Raw genomic sequence first — 12,622 nt, 5'->3', positions numbered from 1 at the left:
GGGTAATCTACCCTTGCGCTTTTTGCGATCGCGATGAGCGAGAGAAGTCTGTCGCTTATTCAAACTGATCATAAACAGGTATAGGCTTTTCGCCCAGCGCGCACAGCCGGAAGATGTGTCTGAGTTTGGCGCCGTAGTCGTCATCGAGGTAGTCGACGATTGCGGAGTCTGTGGCTGTCAGCACGCAATACTTAAAGCTAGCGCAGAGGTAGGGAGTGAGTGCAAGGCCAAACTTACGGATCGTGCAGCGATTATCAAAAATGACGATCGTCTTTGGCTGCCAGCGCACGCGGGCCTGGAAGTCATGGCCGGTCATGATGTGCTGCATGAGGAAGTCGATGAGGTAGCGCTGTTCGGGCTCCTTGAGGCCCTGGATGCGGGTGATGAACTCGCCGTTGATGAAGAGGCATTTCTCGCCGGTGACGGGGTGGATGCGGACGAGTGGGTGGACGGTGTCCACGGGGTCCTTGCGGACGAGGCCGCCGGTGAGCCGGGTGTGGTTGATCATTTTGGCGGAGGAGTGCACGGCGCGCAGGCCGTCGAGGAAAGAGGTGAATGTTGGGGAGAGGCGTCTGTTGCTCAACCGTCAGTTTTTGATTAGAAAGAAGAAGACGAGGGGGGCCTACTTGTATGCCATGTCTGTGGCTGCGAAGACGGTGTCGCCGCCGACTTCTGGTCCTTCGAGCAGGCCCAGCATGACGTAGCCTGGCGGCTGGATTTCGTAGCTCACGTCCTGATGCCAGAGGGTCGTGGTGGTGCGCTGCTCGAGGAAGCGCGCGATTTCCTGGCGGTTGCCGTCGCGGTGGATGATATGGAATCCGGGGTGATTGCGCACTGTCCCGGAGACAGGCTGGTAGTTTGGTTTCCCGAAATGGCGCATGAATTGCTCCAGCTTTTCTGGGCCAGCGTCGATGAGATCTTGCGCCGGGAAGGCGACGACCTTGCGCTCTGAGACTAGCAGGGCCAGCTCGTCTTTGGCGGCGTCGGAGAGCTGGCTCAGCTGCACGCCTTCCACGATACTCCCGATCTGGGGCTGGATGTCCGTGAGTTTGACACCAGGGGTGAGCAGGTTGCGCTTGCTCTTGTCTTTCACGCGCAGGGCCGGATCCTCGTATTTGAAGGGCCGCAGAGGATCAAACCAGATCTTGTCCCATGTGGGGAGGTACTCTGGGTATCTGGTGCGTGAGGTGGATTCCTTGGTGACATCGACATAGGGGATGTTGATGTCGTAGCTGATGGGGATCTCTTCCTCGTGAGGATTGAGAGCTTGTGGCTTGCTGGGTGGTGTGACGGGGGCTGAAGCAGGCATGATTGAACGGAGAATGGGATGATGGACAGGAAATTTTAGATAGGACAATGCTGAAAATGGCCCAGTCAAGCAGAACTTTTATTCATGAAGGTAAAACAGAAGCTAAGAAGAAAAGGACATGCAGGAAGAATCTTGTTCCTCCAGGTGGTGAAGAAGACCTTGTAAGGCTTCTCGAGTATATACTGAAAGGCGAGATCTGATGCTGCAGAGGAAAAAGAAAAGAAAAGCCTAGATGGCGATGCGAGGACGGCAATGGAATAAATAGAGAACTCTACCGATGATAGATAAAACAAAAACATAAAATATCAAGTGTAAAAAATATAAAACAGAAACCATAATCTTAATCAAGTACCAAGTATCATACGGAGTCAGTAAATGGCGTCCGCCTCCACCAAGTCGTCATCTGGCGATAAAGACACAGTAAGTACGAACGCACATACTGACATGCACATAAAGCAAGCCGAGCAAGATATCAAAGGTAAATCGAAATAATCTAATTCCAATGTTTTAGCCAAGTGGATGACATCGTCGTCACGGCGCCAATGATCTCGTTGCAATGGCGTGCGTCGCAAAAAGGGCCGTGACTAGACTAGATAGACTAGGAAACTAGTTATTTCCCTTTCATCTCCGGGCCGGGGACTTGTAATTAGATTAATTGAATTCAAAAGAAATCAGATAATAATTCAATACTGTAGGTTGCATGTCCATGCAGTTACTCTCAGCTTCTTTCTCTCGTCTCGAGATGCAGGATAATCGCCATAAAGGGGGAGAGTTAGTCTACAGCGGGGCAGCGATATGGCAAGCCCAAAAAGAACTCCATACTTCAAGAGTCCCAAATTCAAAGTTCAGACCAGAAGAGAGAAGAAAGAAGAAAGAAAAAGCGGTCAAGAGTCCAGGAAAGGGTCCATCTGGCTTCAAGTCTATCCTTACTGACATCCTCATCCTCTTTACTGGGGCCCGTTGGAGATTCCTCCCATAGCTTTGCACCACCTTGAGCAGATGTGACTGATTGCAATGATGATTGGTTCTTTGGTTCTGTATTATTATGTTAGAATCATGTTCCGACAAGGATATTATAATAATAATACTAATTAATATTATCGTTATTAAATATTGTACTCTGTAATAGAAGGCAACTAGCTCCTCGGCCCTAATCCAAGACCCCAGGAGCTAGCCTAAGTATCGTGGAATACTAACGGGTATGTTCTACGGTAGATTTCCTCCTAACCATCTAGAGCAACGATTCCCTGCTCCCGTCGTGTTCCGGGAAATTGGCTCTGTCTCAATTTGTACTCTGAACTCTGTAGATAGCTGTACTACTCTATGGGATAGTCTATTCGCTTCTGATGCCGTTTCACCGCTTAATCTGCTCATAATGCAGATATCCATCAGTGATAAGGCAGTCGATAGAAACCGAGTGGACCCTGTCGCAGTATACGAAGTACGGAGTACGAAATCAGCCAAGGAACGGAGCTGTTGACTCTAGTTGTAGTAGTAGCAGCTGCAGCTCGGTAGCAGAGCTCTGCTATCTTGCATACTCCTTGCATCACTTGCTAGAACCTAGGCTAGGGGCTGAGTTCAGATACAGATGACCGAGGATTTAGCACAGTTCTGAGTAGTGAGTAGCCCCGGCTATTGTTCGTACTACTACCGCGATTTAGTTCGTAGACTAGAACTTTTTTTACGGCAATTTGACTGTGCATCGTGAGTGGTGGGTTTTTTTTTGCTGCTACTGATAAGGCAAGATGCTCTCGATGTGATGCAGCCAACTGACTTACATTATTGCGGAGTGTCCATATTCTTTCGTTGAATGATGACAACCCCTGGATAAACTCGTCCAGATCGCTAAATATTCGGCTGAACTGTGCGAATTGGCTGATTTGGTTGATTGATCTTCTTTGATCTGGCCTAGTATTGGGCTGACTCGCCGTCGCCTAAGCCTAACCCAACTGCCTAAGGCATGCACATGTTCGTCGGGCCCTGTGGTTGCTCTCAGCAGTCTCAGTCTCAGACTAGGAACGGAGGGGACCAGGATTGGGAAGCTATTCCATCTTCCCCGAACCACCATCTCCATTCTGAGATTCAAGACCAAGTGGACCAGACCTTGGAACTGGATGGAACACTCGCTTTCGGGATGCTCCAGCGTCGCACTCTCGGTTTGTACGGGCGGCGTAACGGAACTTTTTTCTACTTGTTAACATAACAACGGATTATCTACGGAGTGATGCATCGCAACATGACGGCGTAGAATATCCAATTAGTCCAACCCGCCTATGAAAGAGTTCCACCTACGCTTGTTCTAAGCCAAGACTTAACGCCCTTCTGTTTCTTTTCGGGAACGCGGTTCAACGCCCGTGGTTTATCATGGTTCCCCACATGGCATCGTGGCATTTGGCCGTGGGACTTTGAACACAACAACGCCTTACGAGTCTACGGTGGATTTCCGTCTTCAAGAGATAGACAGCAGAGATAACAGCGATGATGATAATGTACCTCCCTGTAGCAGAAGCATGAAGTATCATGCAGTCTGCAGTCTGCATCAGAATATCCGCACCCGGTTGCAAACGAGACCAGCAAGGTAATTCACTCATTTGTACTCCGTACTTCTGCCGGATTGCCTGAATTCATTGTTTTGTCGATACTGATAGCCCCGTAGCCTGTGATGTAAGACCTACTGGATGAGATCGAATAGATCGAGTCTCGGGTCCCAAGGATCGCACATGGCGTGACGAGTCGACGACAACGCTGTTCAGCTTTGAACTTCTAACCTCTAGCCCCTGATAGTACTTCGTAGCCTCTTTGCTCTTACGAAATGACATCCGGATATGGTCAATGGATGGCAATCGTGACGCCAGCCGGGCCGGTGTGGCCCAATTTCCACTGGAAAGGAATTTTTTTTTTCTGTTTTGTAAATTATTACCATGTCGCGTGTCTTCGTATACTGCACTCTCTATCTAATTGTGGGCAAAGAAAGAGTGTGGATTGTCGAATCCCGAGGGCCAAAGTTTCGCCCCAAACATCCGGGGGACTCGTCGTCTCACGTTTCAACTTCAAGGTCCCCTGGAGACGGACTAGCTGGCTAGTGTGTGCGATAGATTAAAGCCAGAAGGGCGTTGGCTGACGCTAACGGTGTGCTAACCTAACCTGCAATGTTTGTAACTTCGGTCTGCGTAGATAGCCAATGCACGATGAATATTTCGACCAGGATCGGCCGGTCTAAATCGTAAAAATTATGGAACATTGAACTAGACTAGGAGCTAGTAAGTAATAACGTCGAGGAGATTGCTCGATCATATGCTTGATCCTTCAATAATGCATACAAACCGACAGTGACAGGAAAGGAGACTGTAAGCAGTAGAACGTATCCTTTGCATAATGGGCTGAAGAGAGCGAATCATCGTAATTGAAGAGTACAAGGTCTGCTAGATGCTGTCAGTACTGTTATCCATCGTCACTGCTAGGTCCGCCAAAAGGATACGACGCGATGACTTGGAAATTGACTCTTTGTCTGTCGATGACAAATGCTAAGTCTCAGAATTGCGGTGAGGGCCGTCTGTGACTCCCTCTTTTGCTCGGTCAAACGGCCAGGGTCGAAGGATCATCAAGACAAGTGCTGATCGCAGCAGATCGCTGTTTGGAGTATGGGCTACGAAGTAATTGATGACGGCATCTGTTAAGGCAGAAATGAAAGGACAGACGTTGATATAGAGACCGAAAACAGAAAAAGCAAAAACAGCGATCTCTTCTCGAACCATGGACGGAGTATGTCCGGATACTAAGTATTACTGGGACGGAGCAGGTGGGCTAAATCTAAGGTACCCGACTGTGTAGTGTGTCCCATAGTAGGACCCGATCCGCGTAGCTAAGCTTAACTTCTGCTTAGTGTTTACTTTGGAGTCTGAGAGCGTGCAGTCGAAAAAGCAATTATCTCCTTAGCTATTATCCACGGAACACTTCCTATCAATAAGAATCTCTCTGGAAAATTCCATCCCAGCCCTTCGGGACTCCCTTCGGCACTCACGACCAGCGGGTCCGTAGCTTGCTTTTTCTGAGCAGGTCACATGACCGCTCGTGATTCCGTGTCTGGATCCTATCCGCTGACGCTCCGTAGACGCGACTCGCCGTAGAACTAGAGCTCCCCAGTTATCAATCTATTGCTCAACTGCTTCACGATATCCATATCTCACTCAAGAGCGAAAGAATAGAATCACAATGACATCCCCATCAGCCTCCGCCTCCATCTGGAGCCGGAAACGCGACCTGCTCTACCTCATCTTCTTCATCATCCACATCCCAACCATCCTCCGTAAGTGAAGGCCACACTCAAAACATGTAGAAAGTTCCAATCCAGCTAATTGCGCTCGCAGTGGTCGACGCCGTCACCTTCCTCCCCACCTTCCTCCAAACAAACTTCGGGCTCCAATTGCGCGCCCACTACATCGCCACCTACCAGGACAAGTTCGCCGAGGCCCCTCCCCCCTGGTTCGCCGCCTTCGTCGCAATGGAGCTCTTCTACCAAACCCCGCTGTGCATCTGGGCCATCCCCGCTTTGATCCGCGATAAGGCCATGGTTCCGGTCCATCTGCTTGTGTTCGGCGTGCAGGCCTTTGTGACGAGCCTGACTTGTCTGGTGCAGATGTGGAGCTGGGAGGATCGCACGGTCGCGCAGAAGCAGAGTCTTACAATGCTGTATGGCCCTTATGTTGCTCTAGGTATAGTATCCTATCCTACTCTGTGTATGATTTTCTGATTGTGGATGGGTGCACTGACGTGTGTCGATAGGAGCGTTTATGGCCCTGGATATGGTCTTTAGGCTGAGGGGGCGGTTGGTGGGGAAGAGGAAGCTGGCGTAGGCTTTCTGTGGATGGCGTGCTGCATACCGGGTAGATTTAGTGTAATTGTTACGATTTGATCCCTTATGAATCTGGTTGCAATATTGCTGCTGTTGTTTCTGAGCTCGCTGGAAATATATATATCGCTTACATAGCCGGCCTTTCGAGCTCAATAATTGAGACTGTGGAATAGTCTGCAGAAAGCGTTCGCGGCATAAGATGTGTATTCACTGCAGCAACATTGCATGACCTCTATCTTACAAAACTGCCACAACATGACTTGGACCTCTGTGGTATCATCGCTCGATTGTCGAAAGTCTAGAACACTACCAAGGTATGTGCCATCTGCAAGCAAGGGCATAGACCTCTCTTCTAAAAGCAGTTGCAGAGGTCTAGACGGACCAAAGTCGGTTGCGATTCTTCGAGGTAACGGTCTAGGTGTCGGATGATCCCGGTATAGATGCATAGTATGTCGTGTTCCAAAGTGGCCTGTGGGTGATATCACATGTCAAATCAAAAAGCCAATCGCTCCATCAAGGTCCCCATTGGCTGCATCCAATGCTCGGACGGCCTCCTCCCGAGTGAATCCGAGCTCAGTGATTTTCGCAATCGAGTCCTGCGGCCAACGAGACGACGGCGCCGGGCGGATGTTAATCCTAGGTGTCGACGATGACGGAGCAGCTGCTGACGTGCCAGACCCGCTGGCCTGATGTGTGACCGCACCCGTTCGGGCGCCGACTTCGGCGCCATCGGCACCCTTGACAATAGGTTCATCCTCAAAGCCTTCCTGCAGCTCCTTGGGGATATCGGCCTCGCCGAGGAACGGCACGGCTTCGTCTTGGATGACCAGGGCACCCTTCTTCAGGTCAATGCATGCCTGATGTCGCTTCAACATATCCAATCCAAGGAGTAGATCGATGTGTTTCCCTTCCATCACGGTGAAGGAGCAGGGCAAAAACATGCTTCCAATCTTGATCTGCGCGGAGTGAACTCGACCCAGAATGGTTGCCGTTCCCACACCCTTTGCAATCCCCCCGTACCGCCGGTCCACCAGTCGCATTATGTTGCATGCGGTCGCACACTCGGGAGACATGATGGTGACTTGCGCTCCGGAATCGACAAACGCATTGACCTTGTGGCCGTTGACCTCAACAGGGATGTACAGCATTGTCACGCGACCAAATGCTGTTCTCTCGTTAGTCATTGATAGTGAGCCTCAGATCCGCTGCTACTTACATTCGGGATGATGCTCCATTGCAGTGTGAAGGTTTTCGGTCACTGCATTCTGTCGAATGATCTCCTCAATCTCCCTCTGATTCTCCGGGTTGAAAGGATCGGCATTCAGCATGGCGATGCGCGCCTCCTTTTCTGCTTCCATTTGAGCCTCCCGGCGTTGTTGTGCCATCAGGACATCGCGGAACCGTTGCGCGTCGTTGGCAGCATCTGCCAGCTCGGGGTTCTGCCGTCGGACAGCCTCTCGCACGCGAGGGTCACCTAGGATATGCAGTCGGATTGTCTCGGGGTCGGGAGTCATCGGTTGCCGCCGCTGAAGGTTCTGCTGAGCCGCTGCACTAGGGCCGCCTCCTAGGCTGCGAGCAGGCGCTTGAGGGCTCCGCATTGTAACGTGGACGCCTAGCATGTCCCCTTCCCCAATACCAATCTGCTCCAAAGTCTGTGCATCATTTCCAAGTAGTTGGTTGTTATATACGAGGCGTTGAGTATTTGTGGGTATGGATGTTTCGCTCTCAACGATAGCCTTGAGAAGCTCGACCGTCATATCCCCGCCGACTTCGAGGGAGATGATGTCAGAGTCGGCCTGGTCCGGTCGAATAACGCTGACAGTGATGCGCCTGAGAGTAGAAGAGAAGCTGTCAGCAACAGATGATGTAAGGCCCGCCTGGGGTCCAGGTTCAGCCCGATCGACTCACATTGTGTTGGAATGCGTGCGGTGCGGGGAAAGCTTCTTAGCTTGATCGCAAGTCCACCCAGATAATGATACGGCTTATTTCTTCAGGTTGTCTCTGTGGCGAGGTGTAATGTACAAAGCGAGAATGACAGGTAGTGTAACGGAAGAAAGTAATCGGAAAAAGTTCTAGGCAAGGTGTTCATACAGGGACAAACGGAGGATGATGAGAGGGGTGCACGAAGAAGATGAAGGAGGGTAAGAGAGGGGAAGAGCTGAAGAGACAAAGGGAGAAGAGAGGTAGGAGGACAGGGCGGTTATAGAAGGTGACTAAGGTAGCTCGCAAGGAGGAGAGAAATGGGATGGATGATTTGATGAGCGATATATGAGGGTGGTGGGAGAGGAACAAAACCGTTGCGCTTCTGGTGATGTGCAGCTGATGGCGGTCACTTCCCGGCAGCCCGCCCGATTAGGTATTATAGTATTATCGATCTGGCCCTCTTGAACAGGCAGCCATCGTGTGTCATCATCGTCTCTTCCCTCCCTCTCTTCCCTTTTCTTTCTACTTCTACCCAACCCATTCGAATTCTATTCGGATTATTCATCCCTCTTCAGTCAGCATGTTGATATATAATACCGTCAGTTAATATAACCCATGTACTATGTATACTACCTGCAAAGCTGCGGTTGGCACCATCCCTGCGACGCCGACTAGGGCCTCGTCGATGGCCATTGAGCTTTGAATCAGGGATAGTCTACCCTGTATCTACATGCAACCACTATATCAAGCTGTTTTTTTTATCAACCGCAATGAGATGATTGCGGCGGAAAATTGTGCCGTGCGCCTCTGATGCGACCGCAGGCTCAAGCCTCACACAGTCGACAGCTGCCTTTCCAGATGGTGAAACGTACCTGATTTTATCCTGGCCTGATGCCACGAGGACAACAGTTTCTGACATCATCAGCCGGCACCAGGGACAGCTCGCGATTTTTTTCGTGATTTCATCTAAACTCACGGTAGTCGAGCGACGACTAAACACCAGAATATCAGGAACCGATGCAACCTGTCTGTGTCATCAGCGATCAAAGGTTGACAGGACAATTATAAAGGCATCTGTTATATAGCCGTTGACCTCGGAGCAATCGCCGATATTATTGATCGTCCTTGGCATACATTGGAAACGTCAAGTCTGTCACTCCCTGTCAAATTAGCTCCAGTGTGTCGCCTGACCCCACCCTAGAGCGACAGGGGAAACTTGGTGTGATGCCATGCCTGGCCTTTCATCATAGTGGGAAAGCAGACCGCAGCCATTTAATCGTTCTCGGACACGGTGTGATTTATTGAGAGTGTGTACTTCATATGCGAGAGCGCAGTTTCCAGGATAGTACTTTTGGATATAATGGTATGTACCTTAGGAGGCTATGAGGCTATGAGACACGTCGCTGCAGCTAAATTTTGGGCTATTTGACGCTGAGACGGTTGTTTCGGTTCCGCTGCGGACGCCGAGAAGATCAGTGGGTTCTGAAATCACAACCGTTATTGCTCTGAATATGAGTCGAGCCAATAAGGTACATGCTCAGTTCGTACAGGGATACGGAGTAGACTGGGGTTTTTGAATATTGATTTGCTAAGCAGACGTACTGGCGACTTCTCTGAGCGTGACTCTCCATAGGAATGATGGTGCCAGACAGAATATGATCAATGCGAACAATTGTCTCAGGATGCTACATGCTATGGTTACACAGCGGAACGTCGAAATGATACGTACATCGCATTTCATGACAAATTTGCGCTCAAATCTATGCGAAACAGCCCTGTCAAACTTCTACTTCACCAAGTGGTACTCCAGACGCATGGCTGATGACACATCAGGCACTCCTTCACCATCTACGAGTTTTGCATCTACAATTGATCGACCGGAATCTCTACCAGTCGCGAAATGATATGCTGCAGGGTTGGCAGCGATTCCCAGCCCAGCGCATCAATCTCGAAGGAAGCTTTGGTCGTTTTGCATACTCGTATCACCTCGGACGGTACCACCTTGGATTCTGGTGACCTTGTCGTCTGAGAGCAATAGCTGCAGTCAAGCCGCCAATACCAGCTCCCACTATCAGAATTTGGAGGCTATCCTGGTTGCTCCCATGGTGGTTGAATCTCCTGGTCGGAACTTACAACAGGGAAGCTGTAGATGTAACTTTCCTTGAAATAGGACCTCTCCCCAACATAGGCTTACTCTGCTTTATTTGAGAAAAGCTGAACGCAGAGTAATAGCATGCATGCCCTTCGGAAAGCCATGCCATTGCCCCCGCATCAACGAGGAGAAATCCAGGAGACATCATGGCCGGCCATCGGCTCTGCATTTCGGCTCCACATGCGGAGAGGACAGAGCAGTCGCCCGCTGTTGCGGACGTAAGCCTTTTKACGGATTGGATAGCGGGACTTAATCGTGTTTATAATTTAGTTGTCATACATGCTACCGGGAGTAACACTTCCTTCCCTTTCATCTCAGATTCTCGAAGGCCAAGCGACGTCATGCCGAACCCAGTTCGTGAAGACATCACCACGAGGGATGATACTTCGTTCCCCTACATCTTTGAGCAGAATGTCACCATCCAGCTGAAGGATGGCTCCGGTCTGGTGCGGTGCAATGTCTATCGTCCAAAGGACCTTGAGAGGGCTCCCGTTCTGGTCACTTATGGCCCTTACGGCAAGGACATTCATTACCGCGAGTATGCATCGTCTTATTGCGCCGCTGTTCATGTACCCAGATTGCTGACTCGGCTAGTTTCCACCCCAAGTCATTCAGCGAAGTCAACCCCGAGCATCACTCGGAGCATTCCGCGTGGGAGACGCCCGACCCCGGGTTCTGGACCAAACATGGCTATGCGATTGTTCGGGCGGACGAGAGAGGAACAGGTCAATCACGGGGCAAGCTGGACACCATGTCACGCGAAACCAGCGAGGCTTTTTTCGACGTCGTCGAGTGGGCAGCGGAACAGCCATGGTCGACCGGCAAAGTCGGTCTGCTGGGTATCAGCTACTACGCGGGTAGCCAGTGGAGAGTAGCCGCGCGCCAGCCCAAGGGCCTCGCCTGCATTATCCCCTGGGAGGGCATGTCGGACTACTATCGGGACCGTTGCCGGCATGGAGGCATCCTGAGTAACTCCTTCATCAAATTCTGGTGGGACCGGCAGGTTGTCAGCAACCAGTACGGTCGCCCCGGTCGCGCAGCGCGTAACTGGGGCCCTGATACCATTGAAGGCGACCTTCCGGAGGAGGAGCTGGTGGCCAACCGACAAGATCAGACGATTGACAACGCCAAGAATTACTTCCGCGATGATATCTACTACGCGTCCAAGGAATACACACAGTCTGACATCCAGGTGCCATTGCTCTCCGTCGCAAACTGGGGTGGCATTCTTCTGCACCTGCGGGGAAATGTGGAGGGCTACACGCAGGCAGGCAGCGAGCTCAAGTACTTGCGATTTATCACCGGTCGACACGACCTTCCATTCTACTACAAGGAGGAAGTTGAGATTCAGCGTAGCTTCCTCGATGCGTTCCTCAAGGGTGAGGATCGTGTCGGCTGGAGCAAAGGAACGGCGCCAAAGGTAGACATTGTTCTCCGCAAGGGCAACGTCGGATTCAACAACGCGGAAGCCGAGAAACAGTTTCCTCGTCGCGTTGAAAATGAATGGCCCATTGCTCGGACGCAGTATACCAAGTACTACCTGACGTCCGACCGCGAACTGGTTACTGAAGCCAGACAGGAACGACCGGTGAAGATCACCTACCGCGCTCTGGGAACACTGGACAACCCCCAGCTTGTGCAATTCACAACTGCGCCATTTGAGCAGGAGGCGGAGATCACGGGACATATTGTCGCGCATTTGAATGTGTCGATGAGCCCTGACCCGGGCGCACCGACACCGCGGGACATTGATCTGTTCGTCACGCTGCGGTACATCTCGTCCGAGGGCGAGGAGGTCTTCTATACCGGCACGGCAGGCGACCCGGTACCTCTCTGCAAGGGATGGCTGCGTGTCAGCATGCGAAAGATGAACAAGGAGCATCGCCGTCATCGAACATATCTGCCCCACCGCGACTATTACTCCACCGATGTGCTGCCAGTGATTCCGGGCGAGGTGTACGGGGTCGATGTGGAGGTGTGGCCCACGAACGTGGTCGTGGAGAAAGGGGGCAAGATCGTTTTTGAGGTTTCGTCTGGGGACACCCAGGGCTGCGGTGTTTTCCAGCATAACTCCCCGACTGACCGGTAGGCCGCCGTTTCTCTTTTATGTCTTTCTATGCTAACTTGGACAGAGCACCGGAGAAATTCCAGGGTCAGAACCATATCAACTTTGGACATGGCGATAACTATGTGGTCCTGCCCATCGTTCCGCCGAAGGCATAGATAGAAATGACTGAGATATGATAGTTGCATTCGTATGAATATACTCCATGATTACATGAATCGGAAGAGTCCGGCTGCCGTTCCTGGATTGATAATCCTGCAGGAGTAGACTCGCGGCGGAAGCCCTAGGGCGAGAGAGAACAGATCCCCACTCCCGATGTGG

The 12,622-nt window shown here is 51.1% G+C and overlaps 4 protein-coding genes across 4 annotated transcripts; 2 read left to right on the top strand and 2 right to left on the bottom strand.

Annotated features, from left to right (window-relative positions):
- Positions 1-55: 55 nt before the first annotated feature.
- On the bottom strand, positions 56-1,309 carry Asppvi_010257 (TauD/TfdA dioxygenase family protein; the record flags this gene model as incomplete). Its single annotated transcript, XM_043306103.1, has 3 exons — positions 56-168; positions 238-572; positions 627-1,309. 3 exons carry the CDS (start codon positions 1,307-1,309, stop codon positions 56-58), a joined length of 1,131 nt encoding a protein of 376 aa, XP_043162038.1.
- A 4,212-nt stretch (positions 1,310-5,521) lies between these two features.
- Asppvi_010256 (EXPERA domain-containing protein) lies at positions 5,522-6,162 on the top strand (the record flags this gene model as incomplete). Its single annotated transcript, XM_043306102.1, has 3 exons — positions 5,522-5,615; positions 5,677-6,021; positions 6,092-6,162. The coding sequence occupies 3 exons, from the start codon at positions 5,522-5,524 to the stop codon at positions 6,160-6,162; spliced, it is 510 nt and encodes a 169-aa protein (XP_043162037.1).
- A 487-nt stretch (positions 6,163-6,649) lies between these two features.
- Positions 6,650-9,003, bottom strand: ddiA (putative DNA damage-inducible v-SNARE binding protein Ddi1; the record flags this gene model as incomplete). Its single annotated transcript, XM_043306101.1, has 3 exons — positions 6,650-7,326; positions 7,378-7,991; positions 8,957-9,003. 3 exons carry the CDS (start codon positions 9,001-9,003, stop codon positions 6,650-6,652), a joined length of 1,338 nt encoding a protein of 445 aa, XP_043162036.1.
- Positions 9,004-10,577: 1,574 nt separating this feature from the next.
- Asppvi_010254 (CocE/NonD family hydrolase) lies at positions 10,578-12,459 on the top strand (the record flags this gene model as incomplete). Its single annotated transcript, XM_043306100.1, has 3 exons — positions 10,578-10,774; positions 10,831-12,321; positions 12,369-12,459. The coding sequence occupies 3 exons, from the start codon at positions 10,578-10,580 to the stop codon at positions 12,457-12,459; spliced, it is 1,779 nt and encodes a 592-aa protein (XP_043162035.1).
- Between the last annotated feature and the right edge of the window lie 163 nt (positions 12,460-12,622).

This window comes from Aspergillus pseudoviridinutans (assembly GCF_018340605.1).
Source record: "Aspergillus pseudoviridinutans IFM 55266 DNA, scaffold_8, whole genome shotgun sequence".
Taxonomy (NCBI): domain Eukaryota; kingdom Fungi; phylum Ascomycota; class Eurotiomycetes; order Eurotiales; family Aspergillaceae; genus Aspergillus; species Aspergillus pseudoviridinutans.
The sequence above is the reverse complement of the archived record's forward strand: the minus strand, read 5'-3'. Positions and strand labels throughout refer to the sequence as shown.